The sequence below is a fragment of the Dendrobates tinctorius genome, unplaced genomic scaffold (assembly GCF_039654945.1).
Source record: "Dendrobates tinctorius isolate UK_male_01 unplaced genomic scaffold, ASM3965494v1 ptg000045l, whole genome shotgun sequence".
Taxonomy (NCBI): Eukaryota; Metazoa; Chordata; class Amphibia; order Anura; family Dendrobatidae; genus Dendrobates; species Dendrobates tinctorius.
Window position 1 is genome coordinate 15,260,561 of NW_027361713.1, and position 19,774 is coordinate 15,280,334.

General features: G+C 44.5%; 1 protein-coding gene across 1 annotated transcript in view; it reads left to right on the plus strand.

Annotated features, from left to right (window-relative positions):
• LOC141089323 (tubby protein homolog) overlaps nt 1-5,669 on the plus strand; it is a 409,143-nt gene extending 403,474 nt beyond the window's left edge. The window contains exon 7 of the mRNA XM_073575645.1: nt 5,512-5,669. Coding sequence (XP_073431746.1) covers nt 5,512-5,645 — 134 coding nt within the window. The 3' untranslated portion in view covers nt 5,646-5,669. The remainder of the gene's footprint in view (nt 1-5,511) is intronic.
• Nucleotides 5,670-19,774: the final 14,105 nt, after the last annotated feature.

Sequence of the window (19,774 nt, forward strand, 5' to 3'; positions counted from 1 at the left end):
TGAAAAGAAAAATAAATAATTAGAAATGATTTATTTATCACTGAATATATTCCAAATTTATTTTATTATATATAGACACCAGCATGGAAAAAGATTAAAAAGTTTTTTGACAAGATAAACAAGAAAACCTGAGGGGAGAAGGTCAACATACACAGCAAGGAATTGAAGGGTTAAGATCCCAACAATATGAGGTGTCAGGGATAAAGGAGAGAAGTGCAAAAGTAATAAATTTAATCAATATAAAGTGCAGGGCATATGTGCTATTTAATAATATTAATTTTAAATCTGCTTTTCCTATTATCCCAAAAACCCATACAAAAAATATATAATCTAATGTAAAAAATCAAAGTGAAAAAGCATGATCAGTAAAGAAAGTGCAAAGTGCACAGTGCAAATTTCATTGTGTAAGTGACCCAGCCATTGGGCTAAAAAAGAATTAATACAGATCAGAACTCATGCTGTATATGCTGGCACCGCCACCCCACACGCTAACGCGCATTTCACACGTTTCTTCGTCAGGGAGTGATGGGGTGGGTGGACCAAGCACTGCTTTAAATAATAACTATCATGAGGCATAAACCAATCATAAGCAACTTACTATGGTGTACTCCGGCGCATTGCAAACTGCCGCGGTCATGGCGCTCCCGCCGAAGGTCTCACGTAACTTCACCAGAAGGCGCGGCCGCGCCATCCACGACTTCAAAAGCGAGGCCCTAGATCGAGCATGCGCAAGCAGCGGAGGTGAGTGATGCGCACAACCTGAGGTGAAGCCATGATTGCTGAAGGCAAACCGGGTGTTTTTCGAGCTGTCATCTGCATGATAGCCTGAGAAACACCGGTGACTATGATCGGCAGTAACATTATAACCTTCTATCAGGGTGATGGCAGTGTGACCCAGCAGCTGCGACAGTTCATCCGAACCCGCCGGCCCCGAACATCCAAGGGTTCACACATTATTACCCCCATGACGACAAGTCCAGGGGCACTGCTGTTAGAAATAACATCCACCTTAATGCTGTATTTTATCCATGACTTACCTCCTATGTCCAAGGTCGGGAAATTAGGGATGAGCGAACATATTCATGGGTATTCGGTACTCGGCGAGTAATGCAGTACTCGCAGTACTCGGTACATCGCGAGTATTTCACTACTCGCCTCTCACTATTCGGTTCTCCCGCCCAGCAGTTGCCAATCACAGTAATGCGCGCCCTTCTTGGTTGTGGGCGGCATTACTATGATTGGCTGGTGTAGTGTTAGGCACAGAGATGTAGCAGTGCTGAGTAGGTTGGCGTAGGAACAAGGCAATGACACAGCTGAGTGCAGTTCCAATTCTTTTGCTCACGTTTCTAGCACAGACAGGTGCCCGCTTCAATGCTGCAGCTTCCAGGCGAGGGACTCAGGGACTGGGCCATTGGAAAGCTTCCAATTGTCCGTGCGCCAGATGTATGAAAGGATGCGGAAATACCAAGCCACGCACCCACAAGCGGAAATACCAAGCCACGCACCCACAAGCACAAATACTGAACGCGCACAAGTTGCTAGACGTGGAGATGTTGCCGTTTAGTCTTGTGAGGACACTGTCTTTCCATGATCTTTTGGCTGTGGCTGCCCCACGATGCTCGGTTCCCAGCCAGCACTATTTTTCCTGGTGTGCCATCCTCGCATTACACCAGCACGTCTTAAACAATCTAAAGCATGCTCTCACCAACGCCGTAACTGGGAAGATCCATCTTACAACAGACACATGGACAAGTACTTGTGGCCAGGGATGATACATCTCTGTCACGGCACAATGGCTCAACCTGGTGGAGGGTGGGACAAATCTCAAACTGGACCATTAACACATATCCTACCCACGCCACGAATAGCGGACCCAACCTCAATAAGGGTTTCCGCCTCATCATATACTTCCATTCTTCCCTCTTCCTCCTCCTCTGCCTTGTCATCCTATGCTGAATTACCCTTCACATCACTTCCAAGTTGGGGGCTGTGCAGCAGCGCATCGGCAAAGCGGAAAAACGCTCTGCTGAAGCTGATCTGCTTAGGTGAAACACCACAGACTGCAGCAGAGCTGTGGCAAGGAATAAAACAACAGACCGATCAGTGGCTCTCCCCACTGCAACTCCAACCTGGTCTGGTTGTCTGCGACAATGGGTGAAACCTGGTGGTGGCTTTAGGCTATGTGCACACACTGCGGATTAGTCTGTGGATTTTTTTATGCAGACCCGCATGTAAAACCGCAGGTAAAATACCTGCGGTTTTGCCCTGCGGTTTGCCACCTGGACAATGGAATAGGTGGCAAACCGCAGCAGAATCCGCAGAAATAATTGTTTCTGCGGATTTAAAACCGCAGCTTTTCCGCAGTTAAAAATCTGCAGCGTGTGCACAGCAGAATGTTAATCCCATAGGATAACATGTTACTGTACACTGTCTGCAGAACTGCTGCAGTTCTGCTGCGGCCAAAACCGCAGCAGAACCGCAGCAAAAACTACAGCGTGTGCACATAGCCTTAAAGCTCGGGAAGCTGGTACACATGCCATGCATGACTCACATGCTGAACCTGGTGGTGCAGAAATTTATAAAAACATACCCTGACTTGCCGTACCTACTTGAGAAGGTGCGCCGTAATTGCGCCCACTTCCGCCACTCCTCAACTGCTGTTGCTGGTCTTGCAGCGCTTCAAAAGCAATTTAATTTGCCAAACCACAGACTCATTTGCGACATGCCAACACGGTAGAACTCAACATATCATATGTTGGCAAGGGTAAGTGAGCAGCAGAGGGCACTTTCTGAATACCAGCTTAAACATGCCCGTCACACTGAGACTCAGCCAAGACATATAACAACTGTCGAGTGGGTGTGGATCACTGATATTTGTGAGGTGCTTGATAACTTTGAGTACTGCACCAAGCTTGTGAGCGGTGATCAGGCTATTATCAGTGTAACCATCCCAATGCTATGTTTGCTGAAAAAATCGCTGCAGAATCAAAAAATGGAATCTTTACGTGCCCAGCAGCTGGGTAAGGAGCAAGATTTCACAATGGGTGATCCTGCCCAGCCCAGCCAATATCATCAGGTGACATTGGGGGATGAAGATGATGATGAAAATGAGGAGGGAGAGGATGTCTTTTCAGTGGTACCGCGGGGACACCTCATGCTACAGAGGGGAATTCCAACCCCAGCTTCATATCTGTCCAGCATGGGTGGGCTGAAGAGGAGGAGGTGGAGGAGGAGAGTCAGTGTGAGGAGAGGATGGGTATTGTTCCTCCTTCAGGGGTCACAGAACTTTTGCCTTTTTGCAGCTTGGCACACATGGCACACTTCATATCTGACTGTCTGTGCCAAGACCCTTGCGTAATCCACATTTTCAATAGCAACCTATACTGGTTGGCCACCTTTCTAGACCCACGGTACAAGGACAAATTTCCTTCGCTACTGTTGCAGTCACCAAGGGGTTTCACATTGGAATCCTTCAAGAAGGCCGTTGTCGATCATTTGATGGCAACAGCACCCTCAGGCACCACTGCTAGCAGAGATACCAGCTCTGTGCAACAGCATGCATTAATGGGGAGAGATACGCCAAGCAAGTCCAAAAGAGGTGGTGGTAAAATGTCCACAAACTGGGCCATCTTCTTTAAACCGGCTCATCACCAAGGACTAGCTGTAATAGTAGCAATGTCAAGAAGGGAGAAGTTGAACAAGATGGTCAACGACTATCCAAGTGACCATATCTGCGTCCTTCCTGACGCTTCTGTACCATTTAATTACTGGGTATCCAAGCTGCATAGTTGGCCCGACCTCTCCTTCTATGCCTTGGAGGTGCTGGCCTGCCCTGCTGCTAGTGTGATGTCAGAGCGTATTTTCAGTGCCGCTGGGGCAATCATCACAGATACACGCACACGGTTGACAACAGAGAATGCAGACAGGCTGACTTTGATAAAATTTATCAAGGACTGGATTTTGCAACAGTATTTAAGCCCTTCAGATGACAGTATCTCAACCTAAAGTCACCCAACACGTTTTATTTTTTAAATTGGTCATCACATCCATCACTTCCCATACAAGCCCCTTTTCTTCATCTTACACATGTTTTCAAAACCTGCTTCTGACACATGTACCTCATGGTCAATAAGCTAAAAACAATGTTACAATAATTAATATTTCCCATTGGAGGCACTTGTGATGAGAGTGAGACCCTTCTTCCTTCGTCAACCATGGTATCATGCCCCTTGGGCTAATTTTTGGAGACATTATGGCTATGCCTGGACACTGGGCACAGCCACCTCTATGCTAGTAGTCCTAGCTTCATCATAATTGTTTGTCCCTTCAGACCTGCCTTGCTTCCTTCATCAACCATGATACAGCCCCTTAGGCTAATTTTTGGAGACACTATTGCTATGCCTGGACACTGGGCACGGCCACCTCTATGCTAGCAGACCTGGCTTTATCATAATTGTTTGGCCCTTCAAACCTGCCTTGCTTCCTTCATCAACCATGATACAGCTCCTAGGGCTAATGTTTTGATGACACTATATCTATGTCTACACATTGGGCAGTGGCACAGCAAGGACAGTAGTCCAAGCTTTATAATTGTTTATCCCTTGTGATGATGATGATGGGTGGCTTCTACCTGCATTAATCATAACACAGCCCCTTGGGTAGATTGCTCTCCTTACACACTTACACACTCAGCTGTCAGAAGATCGCCTCCATCATCACTCGCTCTTACGGCACTTCTGATATCTCACTGGCACTGCGTAAGTGGCGTACGAGTCCCGCTCTTCCGGCAAAAAACCACAGGACTTCAAATAGTGTTTGAACATTCTAGTGAAGCAGTGGGGTAAAAACAATCGTGCAGCCCCTGACCAGGTGTCCCCATGTTATATACATTTGTTTACAGCATACGCTTTTTAACATTTACATATTTTTTAGCCTTTTCCTCAGCCCCCAGACCGCTTTGTGAGGTCCAGCAGACAATTACTCGCATTTTCCATTGACTATCATTGGACTCGCTATTCGTACCGAATACCCGAGTATTAAGGTATACTCGGTACGAATATAGCGAGTCCGAATACTTCAGTACTCGCTCATCCCTACGAGAAATCATTCCTTTCCATGATATACAGAGTATGTCCAAGGTCACAAAGTTGTTAAATGCACACCTGAAGAAATACACCAAAGCTAACATGCAAGCTACAGAAAACAAAAAGTGTAAGGTTATTGTGTTTTCTCTTGTTGCCACTGTGAATACAGGAATATTTTATGAATTTTTTTGTGTGGACAGTCACATAAAGTACATCAATGTGCAAAAATATATTTTATATTGGAACACAATATATCTGGTAATTTTCTTTAAAACGTAACAACAAAAAATTGGCTAATTTTCTGGAAAGTCATTTTTTACTTCAATTCTATAGAAAATCTGTTGACTGCTATGAAATGCACAGCATAAGACTATTAAATAAAATTATAAAATGCAGCATACTGACTTTTTTTGTTCTTGCTTCACAGTTGATTATATCATCATGCAATTTGGTCGCATAGCAGATGATGCATTCACCATGGACTATAAGTATCCTATGTGTGCAGTTCAAGCATTTGCGATTGCACTATCTAGCTTCGATGGAAAGTTGGCATGTGAATGATATTACTGAGGATTTTCCACTAAATTAAATAAACTCTCAATACATGAAAAAAATATCCATAATAAAACAAAGTCATACGTGTCATTTTTTGTACATTTGTCACAGGACCTAATACAAATAACTAGAGATAGGCGAACCCGAGCGGTAAAGTTAGGGGTTCATATCGAATACCTACTGTTCGGGCATGGACCGTGAACATAGACTTCTCCAGGAAGTACGTATTACTGTTTGGGTTCGGCACCCTAAGCACAGGGTGTTTCTCGCACTGTCATCTGCATAACATGGCACGAAACACCGGCGGTTCTGATCGGTGGTAAGATTGTTACCACCGGTCAGAGCATTGCAGTTCCCAGAGCCTGCAGAAAGTGACCAGAGGTAAAAAGATTAGGCCAAACAGGAAAAAATAGGTGGCACTCCGTGATGCAACAATCCTTTCTTTATTCAATGCTAGTAGTACATGGATGCAGGGGAGTGTGATGTACAATGTCTACAAGATACGTTTTCTGTTGCACTGTGCTAAAAAATCCTCCATTTTGTAAGAAGCTGCCTGCCAGTGTCTCAGTTACATTGCACCCTGCAGCAGCTTCCCTTCCCCCCCCAGGTGATTATAAATCAATTTCCTGCCACACCATTTGGCTTCTCTCAGCCTCAGCTGAAAGAGAAAAAAAAGTGCGGGAAATAAACTCTTTGTTTGAAATCAGGAATCAGAAGTAAACCTTTAAGAGCCTGACCTGCGAAAACCATATACCCTAGAGATATAAAAATTATATTTTTGTAATCCGGGCGGTCACAGCGTCGCTGCCGTGGTTCTTGCGAAGCCTAATCCTTTCAGAACCTGAGATATGTGTTCCAGCTAAACGTTGTATCAGAACTACTGCATATTTGGTCTTGAATTATTGTACTCAACAATATGATTAGTATAAGTTTTCTAGTGTAATTCTAAATCCAAAAGGGAGAGGTGGGATTAACCCAGCATGCATCTCTCCGTGATGTCACATAGCAAGTCTATAAAGCATTTCCTGGACAAAACCAGAGCAGAACAGCTCAAGTCGTCGTGCTAGAAAGATCCCCAGATGAGCGGAGACGTGCAGCTCCGCCTCCACCCCCCTTAAAGCCACATGGGATGCCAACTGACCACATGTGAGTGTGACTTTCTATCCTTTTAATCCTTTTATTTTATATCTGTACTGTACCTATTTTATGTCTCAATTTTATAGCAACTTTTATCTGTAATCACTGTCCTCTTTCGGAAAATAAATGAAATAATTATTTAGATCTGTCTCCATGCTCTAAGAATCGAACTATACGCCTTTGATAGATAATCGCTACTAATTCAAGGGGTTTGCCACGGACCCTCTTAATTTAACACTGTGAATTAAGTAACCGTGACTGGTGGCACCGCGTTGTGCACGGCTATTGCGGCTTGCTGGCAGTCCAGAAGGGTCTTATATTGCTGAATAGGGGTCTGTGGCCACAGCATTGATAATTCCCTTACTGCAGAAGCCTAATTGCCGGTTCACAACAGGCAGCCCGTCCGGCGACCAATTATCCTAGGTGCAGTTCCCTGACTGACCTGAGGGTAAGGGGGGCGCCGGAGAGCTGCGAGTTCCAAAGTGCAACTGAGAAAGTGGGATATACATAAATCCCCGCAGTACTTGGAAGGTTGATAGCAGTGGTGGGGCATCCAAAATAAAACCCCCCCTGCAGCAAATTGTAGAGCGAGAGTAGCTTGCTGGATATTTTGGTCACATGGTGCCAGTGGTGGGATAACTAAGATAAGCCCCAACTGTGCCTGTGATAGCCATGTGCCGGCAGTGTGTCTCGTCCCTCCGTCCGCTGATACACCCGTGTCAGTGGTGGGACTGTGACATAGTGGTGACACAGGGTCCGCTGTCCATCGCATATTGGTGGCAGCGGATACTGGCAGATTCCCCTGAGCCCTGAGGCGCAGGAGAAATCCGCCTTTATCACCCCCTTTGGACTGTACGAGTCCACGGTCATGCCCTTCGGCATGAAGAATGCCCCTGCCACTTTCCAGCGGATGGTCAACCACCTGCTTCGGGGACTGGAGGAGTACGCGATGGCGTACTTAGACGATATTGCCGTCTTCAGTTCCACCTGGGAGGAACACCTTCAGCACCTCCAGGAGGTGCTCAAGCGTCTTCACCAGGCAGGCCTGACCATCAAGCCGGGGAAGTGCCAGATAGGCATGCGCAAGGTCCACTACCTGGGGCACCGGGTAGGCAGGGGTTCCATGAGTCCGGAGCCAGAAAAAGTGGACGCAATCGTGTCCTGGCCCACCCCCAGGACCAAGAAACAGGTGAAGTCCTTCTTGGGCACTGCAGGGTACTACAGGCGGTTCGTACAGGACTATAGTGCCCTTGCCAAACCCTTGACTGACCTCACCAAGCAGAGGCTACCCCAAACAGTCAACTGGACAGATGACTGTGAGGCGGCTTTCCAAGCTTTGAAAGCAGCCCTGTGCAACTCTCCAGTGTTGAGAGCAGTCAACAGCAGTTGCCCGTTTCTGGTACAGACCGACGCCAGCGAGTTTGGCCTTGGTGCTGTGCTTAGCCAGGTCGATTCGGGGGACCAAGAGCACCCCGTGTTGTATCTGAGCCGGAAACTTTTGCCGAGGGAAGTGGCATACTAGACCATCGAGAAGGAGTATCTGGCCATGGTGTGGGCACTGCAGCGTTTGCAGCCCTACTTGTACGGGCGCGCCTTCACGGTGGTAACTGACCACAACCCTCTGAGCTGGTTGCACACAGTGTCCGGAACCAATGGAAGGTTGCTCCGCTGGAGCCTTGCCCTTCAACAGTACGACTTCACTGTAAAACACAGGAAGGGCAGTGAAAACGGCAATGCCGATGGGTTGTCCCGCCGGGGCGAACCCGCGGAGGTGCGCATGGCCGATTACCGAGAGGTAATGCCTCCTTAGCGCCCTCTTAAGGGGGGAGGTGTGATGTACAATGTCTACAAGATATGTTTTCTGTTGCACTGTGCTAAAAAATCCTCCATTTTGTAAGAAGCTGCCTGCCAGTGTCTCAGTTACATTGCACCCTGCAGCAGCTTCCCTTCCCCCCCAGGTGATTATAAATCAATTTCCTGCCACACCATTTGGCTTCTCTCAGCCTCAGCTGAAAGAGAAAAAAAAGTGCGGGAAATAAACTCTTTGTTTGAAATCAAGAATCAGAAGTAAACCTTTAAGAGCCTGACCTGCGAAAACCATATACCCTAGAGATATAAAAATCATATTTTTGTAATCCGGGCGGTCACAGCGTCGCTGCCGTGGTTCTTGCGAAGCCTAATCCTTTCAGAACCTGAGATATGTGTTCCAGCTAAACGGTGTATCAGAACTACTGCATATTTGGTCTTGAATTATTGTACTCAACAAATCACAACCAATGATGCCCTATATGTGTCTGTGCGGGCTGCCCCCACAGAGTTATGATTAGTATAAGTTTTCTAGTGTAATTCTAAATCCAAAAGGGAGAGGTGGAATTAACCCAGCATGCATCTCTCCGTGATGTCACATAGCAAGTCTATAAAGCATTTCCTGGACAAAACCAGAGCAGAACAGCTCAAGTCGTCGTGCTAGAAAGATCCCCAGATGAGCGGAGACGTGCAGCTCCGCCTCCACCCCCCTTAAAGCCACATGGGATGCCAACTGACCACATGTGAGTGTGACTTTCTATCCTTTTAATCCTTTTATTTTATATCTGTACTGTACCTATTTTATGTCTCAATTTTATAGCAACTTTTATCTGTAATCACTGTCCTCTTTCGGAAAATAAATGAAATAATTATTTAGATCTGTCTCCATGCTCTAAGAATCGAACTATACGCCTTTGATAGATAATCGCTACTAATTCAAGGGGTTTGCCACGGACCCTCTTAATTTAACACTGTGAATTAAGTAACCGTGACTGGTGGCACCGCGTTGTGCACGGCTATTGCGGCTTGCTGGCAGTCCAGAAGGGTCTTATATTGCTGAATAGGGGTCTGCGGCCACAGCATTGATAATTCCCTTACTGCAGAAGCCTAATTGCCGGTTCACAACAGGCAGCCCGTCCGGCGACCAATTATCCTAGGTGCAGTTCCCTGACTGACCTGAGGGTAAGGGGGGTGCCGGAGAGCTGCGAGTTCCAAAGTGGAACTGAGAAAGTGGGATATACATAAATCCCCGCAGTACTTGGAAGGTTGATAGCAGTGGTGGGGCATCCAAAATAAAACCCCCCCCTGCGGCAAATTGTAGAGCGAGAGTAGCTTGCTGGATATTTTGGTCACATGGTGCCAGTGGTGGGATAACTAAGATAAGCCCCAACTGTGCCTGTGATAGCCGTGTGCCGGCAGTGTGTCTCGTCCCTCCGTCCGCTGATACACCCGTGTCAGTGGTGGGACTGTGACATAGTGGTGACACAGGGTCCGCTGTCCGTCGCATATTGGTGGCAGCGGGACCCCCCGTTAGTCGCCCGTATTTGGACGAACGGCCGTGGGCTGTTCGTCACAGGGAGCAGATGCAGTGAAGGATAATGGCCGTTTCATGTAGATAGGATGCTTCAACGGGTCCAGGTACTTGACCTGTTGAAACGTCTGATCTATGTGAAACGGCCATCGTCCTTCGCTGCACCTGCTCCCTGCATCCATGTACTACTTGCATTGAATAAAGAAAGAATTGTTTTACTGAATCATGGAGTGCCCCCCATTTTTTCCTCTTTGGCCTGGACATTATACGACGCTCATCGTTTTAGGTGTTGCACCCGGGATTTTGCATACCATACACTGCTGGTCCAGCGAGTAAGCTTAAAAAAGTATGTTTTAAATTGTTTGGTGATGGTTTTTCTCATTTTCCACAAGAGTTAAAGAGTTTACCTTCTGTCACAGGTGTCGGCTGATGGGACTACTATTCGACTGCTGGCACCTAAACTATAAATAAGTGAATACATTTTTTTTAAAAAAATGATGTGGTTTCCGCTCTATTTTTGATAACCAGCATGGCAAAACTGACAGCTGTAAGCTGGTAAGGAGCCATTGATATTGATCCTCCAGCCTAAAAATAGCAGCTTGCAGCCAACTCAGAAAAGGTGCATCTAGGGCTTTGTCTGGCTATTTCCACTTGCACTTTTGAAGTGGCAAGTGGGTTAATATTTGTGGGGTTGATGTCACCTTTGTATTGTCAGGTGACATCAAGATCATGGGTTAGTAATGGAGAGGTTTCTATAAGACGTCTTTCCATTACTAATCATATATTTATAGTGTAAATAAACACACAGCCACAATAAAGTCCTTTATTTGAAATAAAAATACACATTGTTTTATTTTTTATTTTAAAATAGCAATTACAGTTATGCTCACTTTACACAGATTTTTTTCTCACAGTGCTATCGGTGAGGTCTCTGCAGTTCATAGGCCCAGCTGGGAACGCAGCCTCAGCGACCTGCGGCAACCTTGATGTCACTGCTAGTCACTGAAGCTGCACTTGCAACAGTTCATTCTCCTGTGGTTTTCAGCCTGGAGAGTCGCATCATGGCACCGTCCAGTGTGAAAACCATTTTTTGGAGACATGGATTACAGCGTGGTACAAAAATGTTGGACAGGTGAGGGATATGGTTGTTTTTTTCTTTCTTTACAGGAGACCAGGACTTCAATGCAGTGGTCAATAGGTGAGTATATGTGTTAGGCATTTGTTATTTTTAAATAAAAATGTAAAACTGTGTGTCTTTTTATTTTAAAATAAAGCACTTTATTCATGCTGTGTGATTATTTACATTATGACTATGGGGTTACTAAAGATAGGTGTCTTTTAGATGCCTCTACATTACTAACAATACAAATACGACATCAACCCCACAACTATTACCCCTCTTGCCATCACCACAGGGCATGTGGAAAGAGCCAGGCAAAGCGCCAGAAGCGGCGCATCTCCTTTTCTGAGGCGGGCTGCTATTTTTAGGCAGTGGGGTAATATCCATGGTTCCATACAAGCCTTAGAATACCAGTTCCCTGCTGACTGCTTTAGATTGGCTGGTTGTAAAAGATGCTAATTAAAGAAAGGTGTGGTGACACCTCTGTTCTTTATAACCAGCCATGATAAAGATGACAGCTGAGGGTTGCAGTGATCACAAGTGATCACAAAACAATAAGTTTTAATATATCTTTTAATAAGATGTACAGTAGAATTGTTGCCAGGAGACTCAACTTCAGGAAGAACCACAAAGAAGAAAAAAACGAAATGGGTCCAATAATAAATAATATCCTTTATTGATAATACAAATTGTATAATAAATAAAACAGAAAGGTGGGGAAACAATAAGGCACAACACAGGGGACACCAATAATATCAAAGTATTGCAACCCAGTGGAAAAAAGAATATTGGCTATAATCAATATATCATAGATAAGATTACTAACACTATAAAGGTGCCACTACAATGGGTACATGAAGTGCAATGCAGAAAAGTGTCGTGTGCAGAGTAAAGTGCTGAATGATAATCACAACACAAATTGCAAAGGTAATCCAGGAGAGGCCCAAAACGATGCAATGTAAAAAAAATAATAATACGGATCACTGATATCCTGACTCCGCAGTCCCTAATTGTGCATGTATGTACAGAGATAGCCCTAATCACAGACTACGAAATGGAAACTCAGACCTCACTGCCTAAAAGGCCATCAAATTGCTTCACATTCCTCCTAAAAAACTGGAGTGTGAATTGCCTACAAGAGGAGAAGTGCGCCGAACAAAGGAAAACATCAGAGTGGATAAAATAAAAAATGAAATACCATAAAAGAATGAACTAAGTGCTGATAACAAATATACTGCCTACTTCCTAAAGGTAAACAGAAAACAGGTGTAAGGTAAAGAAGCAGAAAAGAAAAAACACTTAGCTCAAAAAACACAGACTTGCTCTAAACATCATCAGAATGTCAGAACATCCAAAAGAATCTACCACCAGCAAGAAACACCAGCAGAGGGACAAAATAAATAGCTGCTCCCATACAGTGATAGGTAAAGAATGAAAACACCAGTGTTAAATAGACAGACTGCAGCCAGAATAGCAGAAGCCAAAGAGAAAAGGTGTGTCTCCTAGGGCTCAGCAGAAAGAAAAGCTGATAACAGAACACAAACTCAAGGAATTGAATCGAGGGGCATGACAGTACCTCTACGAGTGTCCATTGGATCCAAAGACATCCCCAACCGCTGACAGAACTCCCTCAATAGGTGACCAACATGTAAATTTTTTGTGTCAATCCCGGCAACATCCTCTGGATCGAAACCTTTCCCTTTAATGTAATAGTGATGAATGAACACTAAAATGCTCGGGTTGAGCAAATTGGAATAATCGGGTGCTCGGTGCTTGCCAAGTACCACGAGTACAGAAATACTCGGGAGAGTAAGGAATAGTGATGGCATGTTCGCTCATCACTAGGTAGGAAGTGTCCACTGCTTTCTTTAGTGCCTTAATCATTAATTAGTGAAATGCTACACAGGCATAACATTATCACCAACCCACTCCTTTTTTGTTTTTGCTAAGAAGCCATCAGGAATGCTGTGGACTCCTTAACTACGTAATTGCGTTCCTTTTTATTAGAAGTGGTAGATATCAAGCAGCATTTTCAGCACAAGTTAACTGCAAGTTCTACAACACCTAAAACCTCCTTCTAAAGCAAAGGTAGATTTGTCAGATTTTTTTTAATGTGGACCGAAGTAAGTTTTTTACTTGTCTGTCTTCATGTAAATTGTTTTTTCATCATCAGGAAGTGAGAGTCAACGTGTGGGTACAGTACTATTGTTGCTCAGTTGAGAATAGATCCTCAGGTTTTGGCATTTTTTCTGTCTGAGGATTCTCAAATGCTTTTTTCAGTTATTTTTTTCTCTGCTCTGGGGCTTATTTATAACAATCCCAATAAAGTGGTGGTTGCTAAATCAATGATCGGCAGGTTGCTTCAGGGAAAAGGTAGTGATAGAGCTACTAATCTGTGTTCAGATGCTGGGCAGTGGGTGACCTCCTAGAATGACCCAGCTCTCTGCAGTCAATTTTGCTAGTGTCTTTCTACTAGATATGAGATATAATGGTTTATAGTCCCTCCCCATTTTCCCTGAATGATACCATGTCACTGGCAGTGGTTTTGGATGGACATCTTCTGAATAAGAAAACATTCTAGAGTGTTTTTGTGACTTCTCCCTCTCATCCTATTGAGGCAGGAGATTGAGGCCTTCAGAGCTTCCAAGGTGGGAGTAAAACTTTAAACACCTGCTCTTTTCTGTCTATATTGAGGTAGAACAGATCAAGAAATAATTCAATGCTTCAGATTCAATAATGAATTTCGTAAAACTAAGGAGAAGGATAGAAAAGAGTCACTAATATGTAATGACACTAATTCTAAAGAATTGAGGTTATATCAAAATGAGACTACTGGTTATTTTTATACAAATGTCTTTGGTTACCAAGTCTGTTTTAGTTAACTCTGCATTTGTTGACTCTGGTTCTGCCTTAAATCTCATTGACAGTCATTTTGCGCTGAGTGTGGGTATACAGTTGCAACACCTGGTTATCCTGTTTATGTAGCCGCAATTGATAGTTCTCACCTTACTAAGACTCATGTAACTTTTAAGTCTGAGAATGCATGCATGAAAGTGGGTGTGTTACTTACAGAATCTATTTTATTCATGGTTCTTTCTTTTTTACCAGCTAAAATTGTTTTGGGTATGCCTTGGTTGCTGGAACACAATCTTACCATGAATTGGGAGACTCGCAAGGTTAAGTCTTGGGGGGGATAACTTTTTTCCAATTGTTTATCTAAATCCCTGTCATTTTTGAGATCTCCTTCTCCCGATTTGGATCAAGATCCTGTGGATGTTTTTTTTTAGACTGAGGGTGAAGTTCTTACCCCACATAGGTCTTATAATTATGCTCAGATAGATCCCATTAATGTACAAGCCATCCATGATGCACACCCATCCAAGAAAAAAGTATAGTGCACTATAATAGAGAATCTATATATGGAAGAGGTGATTTTAATAATCCTGTACTAATATGGGCTAAAAATGCATCAGAAAAACAAGGTAAGTATACTCAGATGTTGCAATAAAGCTTATAAATTCCAAAAAAAAGGGAATTCATATACACAGATCCTATACATATACACTCACTGGCCACTTTATTAGGTACACCATGCTAGTAACGGGTTGGACCCCCTTTTGCCTTCAGAACTGCCTCAATTCTTCGTGGCAGAGATTCAACAAGGTGCTGGAAGCATTCCTCAGAGATTTTGGACCATATTGACATGATGGCATCACACAGTTGGCGCAGATTTGTCGGCTGCACATCCCTGATGCGAATCTCCCGTTCCACCACATCCCAAAGATGCTCTATTGGATTGAGATCTGGTGACTGAGGAGGCCATTTGAGTACAGTGAACTCATTGTCATGTTCAAGAAACCAATCTGAGATGATTCGAGCTTTATGACATGGCGCATTATCCTGCTGAAAGTAGCCATCAGATGTTGGGTACATTGTGGTCATAAAGGGATGGACATGGTCAGCAACAATACTCAGGTAGGCTGTGGCGTTGCAACGATGCTCAATTGGTACCAAGGGGCCCAAAGAGTGCCAAGAAAAAATTCCCCACACCATGACACCACCACCACCAGCCTGAACCGTTGATACAAGGCAGGATGGATCCATGCTTTCATGTTGTTTACGCCAAATTCTGACCCTACCATCCGAATGTCGCAGCAGAAATCGAGACTCATCAGACCAGGCAACGTTTTTCCAATCTTCTACTGTCCAATTTCGATGAGCTTGTGCAAATTGTAGCCTCAGTTTCCTGTTCTTAGCTGAGAGGAGTGGTACCCGGTGTGGTCTTCTGCTGCTGTAGCCCATCTGCCTCAAAGTTCGACGCACTGTGCGTTCAGAGATGCTCTTCTGCCTACCTTGGTTGTAACGGGTGGCAATTTGAGTCACTGTTGCCTTTCTATCAGCTCGAACCAGTCTGCCCATTCTCCTCTGACCTCTGGCATCAACAAGGCATTTCCGGCCACAGAACTGCCGCTCACTGGATTTTTTTTCTTTTTCGGACCATTCTCTGTAAACCCTAGAGATAGTTGTGCGTGAAAATCCCAGTAGATCAGCAGTTTCTGAAATACTCAGACCAGCCCTTCTGGCACCAACAATCATGCCACGTTCAAAGGCACTCAAATCACCTTTCTTCCCCATACTGATGCTCGGTTTGAACTGCAGGAGATTGTCTTGACCATGTCTACATGCCTAAATGCACTGAGTTGCCGCCATGTGATTGGCTGATTAGAAATTAAGTCTTAACACACAGTTGGACAGGTGTACCTAATAAAGTGGCCAGTGAGTGTATATCTATTACACAAATCACATGGACATAACACAAAGAGTTCAATGGATGAAGCTATCACCGTGTTGAATATAAATGAATTAGAATGCCTCTTGGTACCATCCCTGCCATTCGTATAGAGTCCAAAAAAGAGGAATTCAAGAAACAAATAAATTCTGTATGTTGTTTTTTTCTTTTTTCCATACAGGATTTGTGATATAGAAATTCAACTGTATTAAGAGCACATGAATGGTGAGTTGTTCATGAAGATGCTAAAAGGAGATACTCAACATCAAGGACACATTTTGGAAACATATAGATGTCATAGATAGATGTTAGTAATTGTTAGTCACTAAAAGAAAGGGACAAGACACAATAAGAACACCATATTAAAAACAGAAAGTAAAATAAAAGCCATAAAATGATCAGATAACAGGAAGGCTTCTACTGGTCAGATGATCAGGGAAGCCAGACATAAATATTGGGACATTTGACAATCTAAGCCATGCCCCCTGAGAACAGAAAACTTACTGAAACATGCGTTGGGATTGAATCTCTGGGCACAAGCCAGGCACTATGATGGGTATTGACCATTTTTTTTACCTTCATTAGCTGTTTTTCACTGAGTCACCAATGGTGGGTGGTACTTAGAGACCTGCTACACTGTGGCCACAGTGCAAATATATGTATTGGGGATTATTGGCACCCATGTGTAAAAATGCCTCTATAATTGGGAGCTCATCATATCCTCAACTCTATTTCCGTCCCACATGTATCTTTATTTGTGTCTGATTTAAGACAGCATATCAGTACTATACAATTATATCGCTATTTTTCCCCTGTGCTTTAACATTGTGCCTGTCACTCATAGTATTCTTTTGGATTTTGTTGTCACAAACTTTCACTGTTGTTTGTATTTATATTATTGTCTGCTCTAGCATGCCTCTTTTAATTCTATAAATGAATGTTTTCTATCTGATTGAAATAAAATTTATATACACTGCTCAAAAAAATAAAGGGAACACTTAAACAACAGAATATAACTCCAATTAGATCAAACTTCTGTGTAATCAAACTGTCCACTTAGGAAGCAACACTGAATGACAATCAATTTCACATGCTGTTGTGCAAATGGAATAGACAACAGATGGAAATTATTGGCAATTATCAAGACACCCTCAATAAAGGAGTGGTTCTGCAGGTGGGGACCACAGACCACATATCAATACCAATGCTTTCTGGCTGATGATTTGGTCCCTTTTGAATGTTGGTTGTGCTTTCACACTCGAGGTAGCATGAGACGGACTCTGCAACCCACACAAGTGTCTCAGGTAGTGCAGCTCATCCAGGATGGAACATCAATGCGAGCTGTGGCATGAACGTTTGCTGTGTCTGTCAGCGTAGTGTCCAGAGGCTGGAGGCGCTACCAGGAGACAGGCCAGTACACCAGGAGATGTGGAGGGGGCCATAGGAGGGCAACAACCCAGCAGCAGGACCGCTACCTCTCCCATTGTGCAAAGAGGAACAGGAGGAGCACTGCCAGAGCCCTGCAAAATGACATCCAGCAGGCCACAAATGTGCATGTGTCTGCACAACCAATTCCATGAGGATGGTCTGAGGGCCCAATGTCCACAGATGGGGGTTGTGCTCAAAGCCCAACACCTTGCAGGACGATTGGTATTTGCCACAGAACACCAGGATTGGCAAATTCGCCACTGGTGCCCTGTGCTCTTCACAGATGAAAGCAGGTTCACACTGAGTACATGTGACAGATGTGACAGTCTTGAGACGCCGTGGAGAGCGATCTGCTGCCTGCAACATCCTTCGGCATGACCGATTTGGCAGTGGGTCAGTAATGGTGTGGGGTGGCATTTCTTTGAAGGTCCGCACAGCCTTCTATATGCTTGCCAGAGGTAGCCAGACTGCCATTAGGTACTGAGATGAGATCCTCAGACCCCTTGTGTGACCATATGCTGGTGCGGTTGGCCCTGGGTTCCTCGTAATGCAGGACAATGCCAGACCTCATGTGGCTGGAGTGTGTTAGCAGTTCTTGCAAGATGAAAGCATTGAAGCTATTGACTGGCCTGCCCATTCCCCAGACCTGAATCTGATTGAGCACATCTGGGACATCATGTCTCGCTCCATCCACCAACGTCACATTGAACTACATACTGTCCAGGAGTTAGCGGATGCTTTAGTACAGGTCAGGAAGGAGATCCCTCAAAAGACCATCCGTCGCCTCGTCAGGAGCATGCCCAGGCATTGTACAGTAGGGAGGTCATAAAGGCACGTGGAGGCCACACACAATACTGAGCATCTTTTCCTTGTCATGAGGCACTTCCACTGAAGTTGGGTCAGCCTGTAATTTGATTTTCCACTTTTGACACTTTTGAGTGTCATTCCAAATCCAGACCTCCATGGTATATTCATTTTGACTTATATTGATAATTGTTATGTTTTATTGTTCTGAACACATTCCATTATGCAACGAATAAAAATTTGCAACTGGAATATTTCATTCAGAGATATCGAGGATGTGGTATTTTAGTGTTCCCTTTATTTTTTTGAGCAATGTAGTTTTTGATATAAAGCATTGACTCAAATTTTTTCTCATTATGTAATATCAATTATATGTATATTTGATTTTTTTTGTTTTATTTTGAATGGGGCAAAAGAGGGGTGATTTGAGCTTTTATACTTTTTTATTTTTGTAATATTTTTTAATTTTTTTGTATGCTTCTATAGTGTCCGTGGGAGACTAGAAGCTGCAGTTGTCTGATTGGCTCTGCTACATACAGGCAATGATAAGATTGCCTGTATTTAGCAGAAATGCTCACTTGCTGTGAGCGCGGACCACCAGGCAGCGCTCAGAGTGATCTTGCTATTACAACCATAGATGTCTGCTGGAGATCTCTAGTTGTCATGTGATGGGATCACGATGGGAAGGTTTGGTGACGCGCTTCCAGTCGGCGCATGTTTAATGCCTCTGTCAGGGACTGGCAGTGGCATTTTACTAGTTAACAGCCGTGGGTGGATCACGATTCCACCCGCGGCTGTTGCGGGCACATGTCAGCTGTATATATCAGCTGTCATGTTCCCGGAAAGGTGCAGGCTCTGGCACTGAGACCGCACCAAACACGGGGAGTTGGACATCTGCGTACTATTACACCCGATGTTGGAAACGGGTTAAAAAAATTCTGGTGGCACTGAGGGAGAAGGATGTGCACACACATCTCTTATGACACTAGACCCTGTATACGTTTACCTTCCTTCATATTTATTCAAGCAAAATCCCACCTGCGTGATTTCCAGTACTACAGGAGTCCATAAAGACCCCACTGAAATGTCTAAACCAGGACTAAAGAAGAAACCAGCTGTACTGCAGCAAGCCTGAGATCTTCTGAGTATGTGATCTCTCCCCCACTCCCTGCTGGATTAGATGAGCCAGAGGTACACAGGAGACAAAGTTCCTCTCTCTGCCTGTAATCTTTCTGTGTGAGCCCCTGCATAAGTAAGAGAGAGAGGGGATTCCCCCAGGTGATGTGGCCAGCAGCTGTGAGAAGGAGAGGGCTCCTGGTGTGGCTGAGAAACCACCCAGAAAGAGAAACACAGGAGGGAAGAAAGGCTGAGAAATCACAGTGATGCAAGCCTCCCAACCATCCCGGATCCAGCGGGACAGTCCCAATTTTCACAGCGTGCCCCACTGTCCCAGCTGTGGGTTTCCTGTTCCCGCACTGCACTGATAAGCCGCCATGCCCCCCCCATGCACCAACCCCATC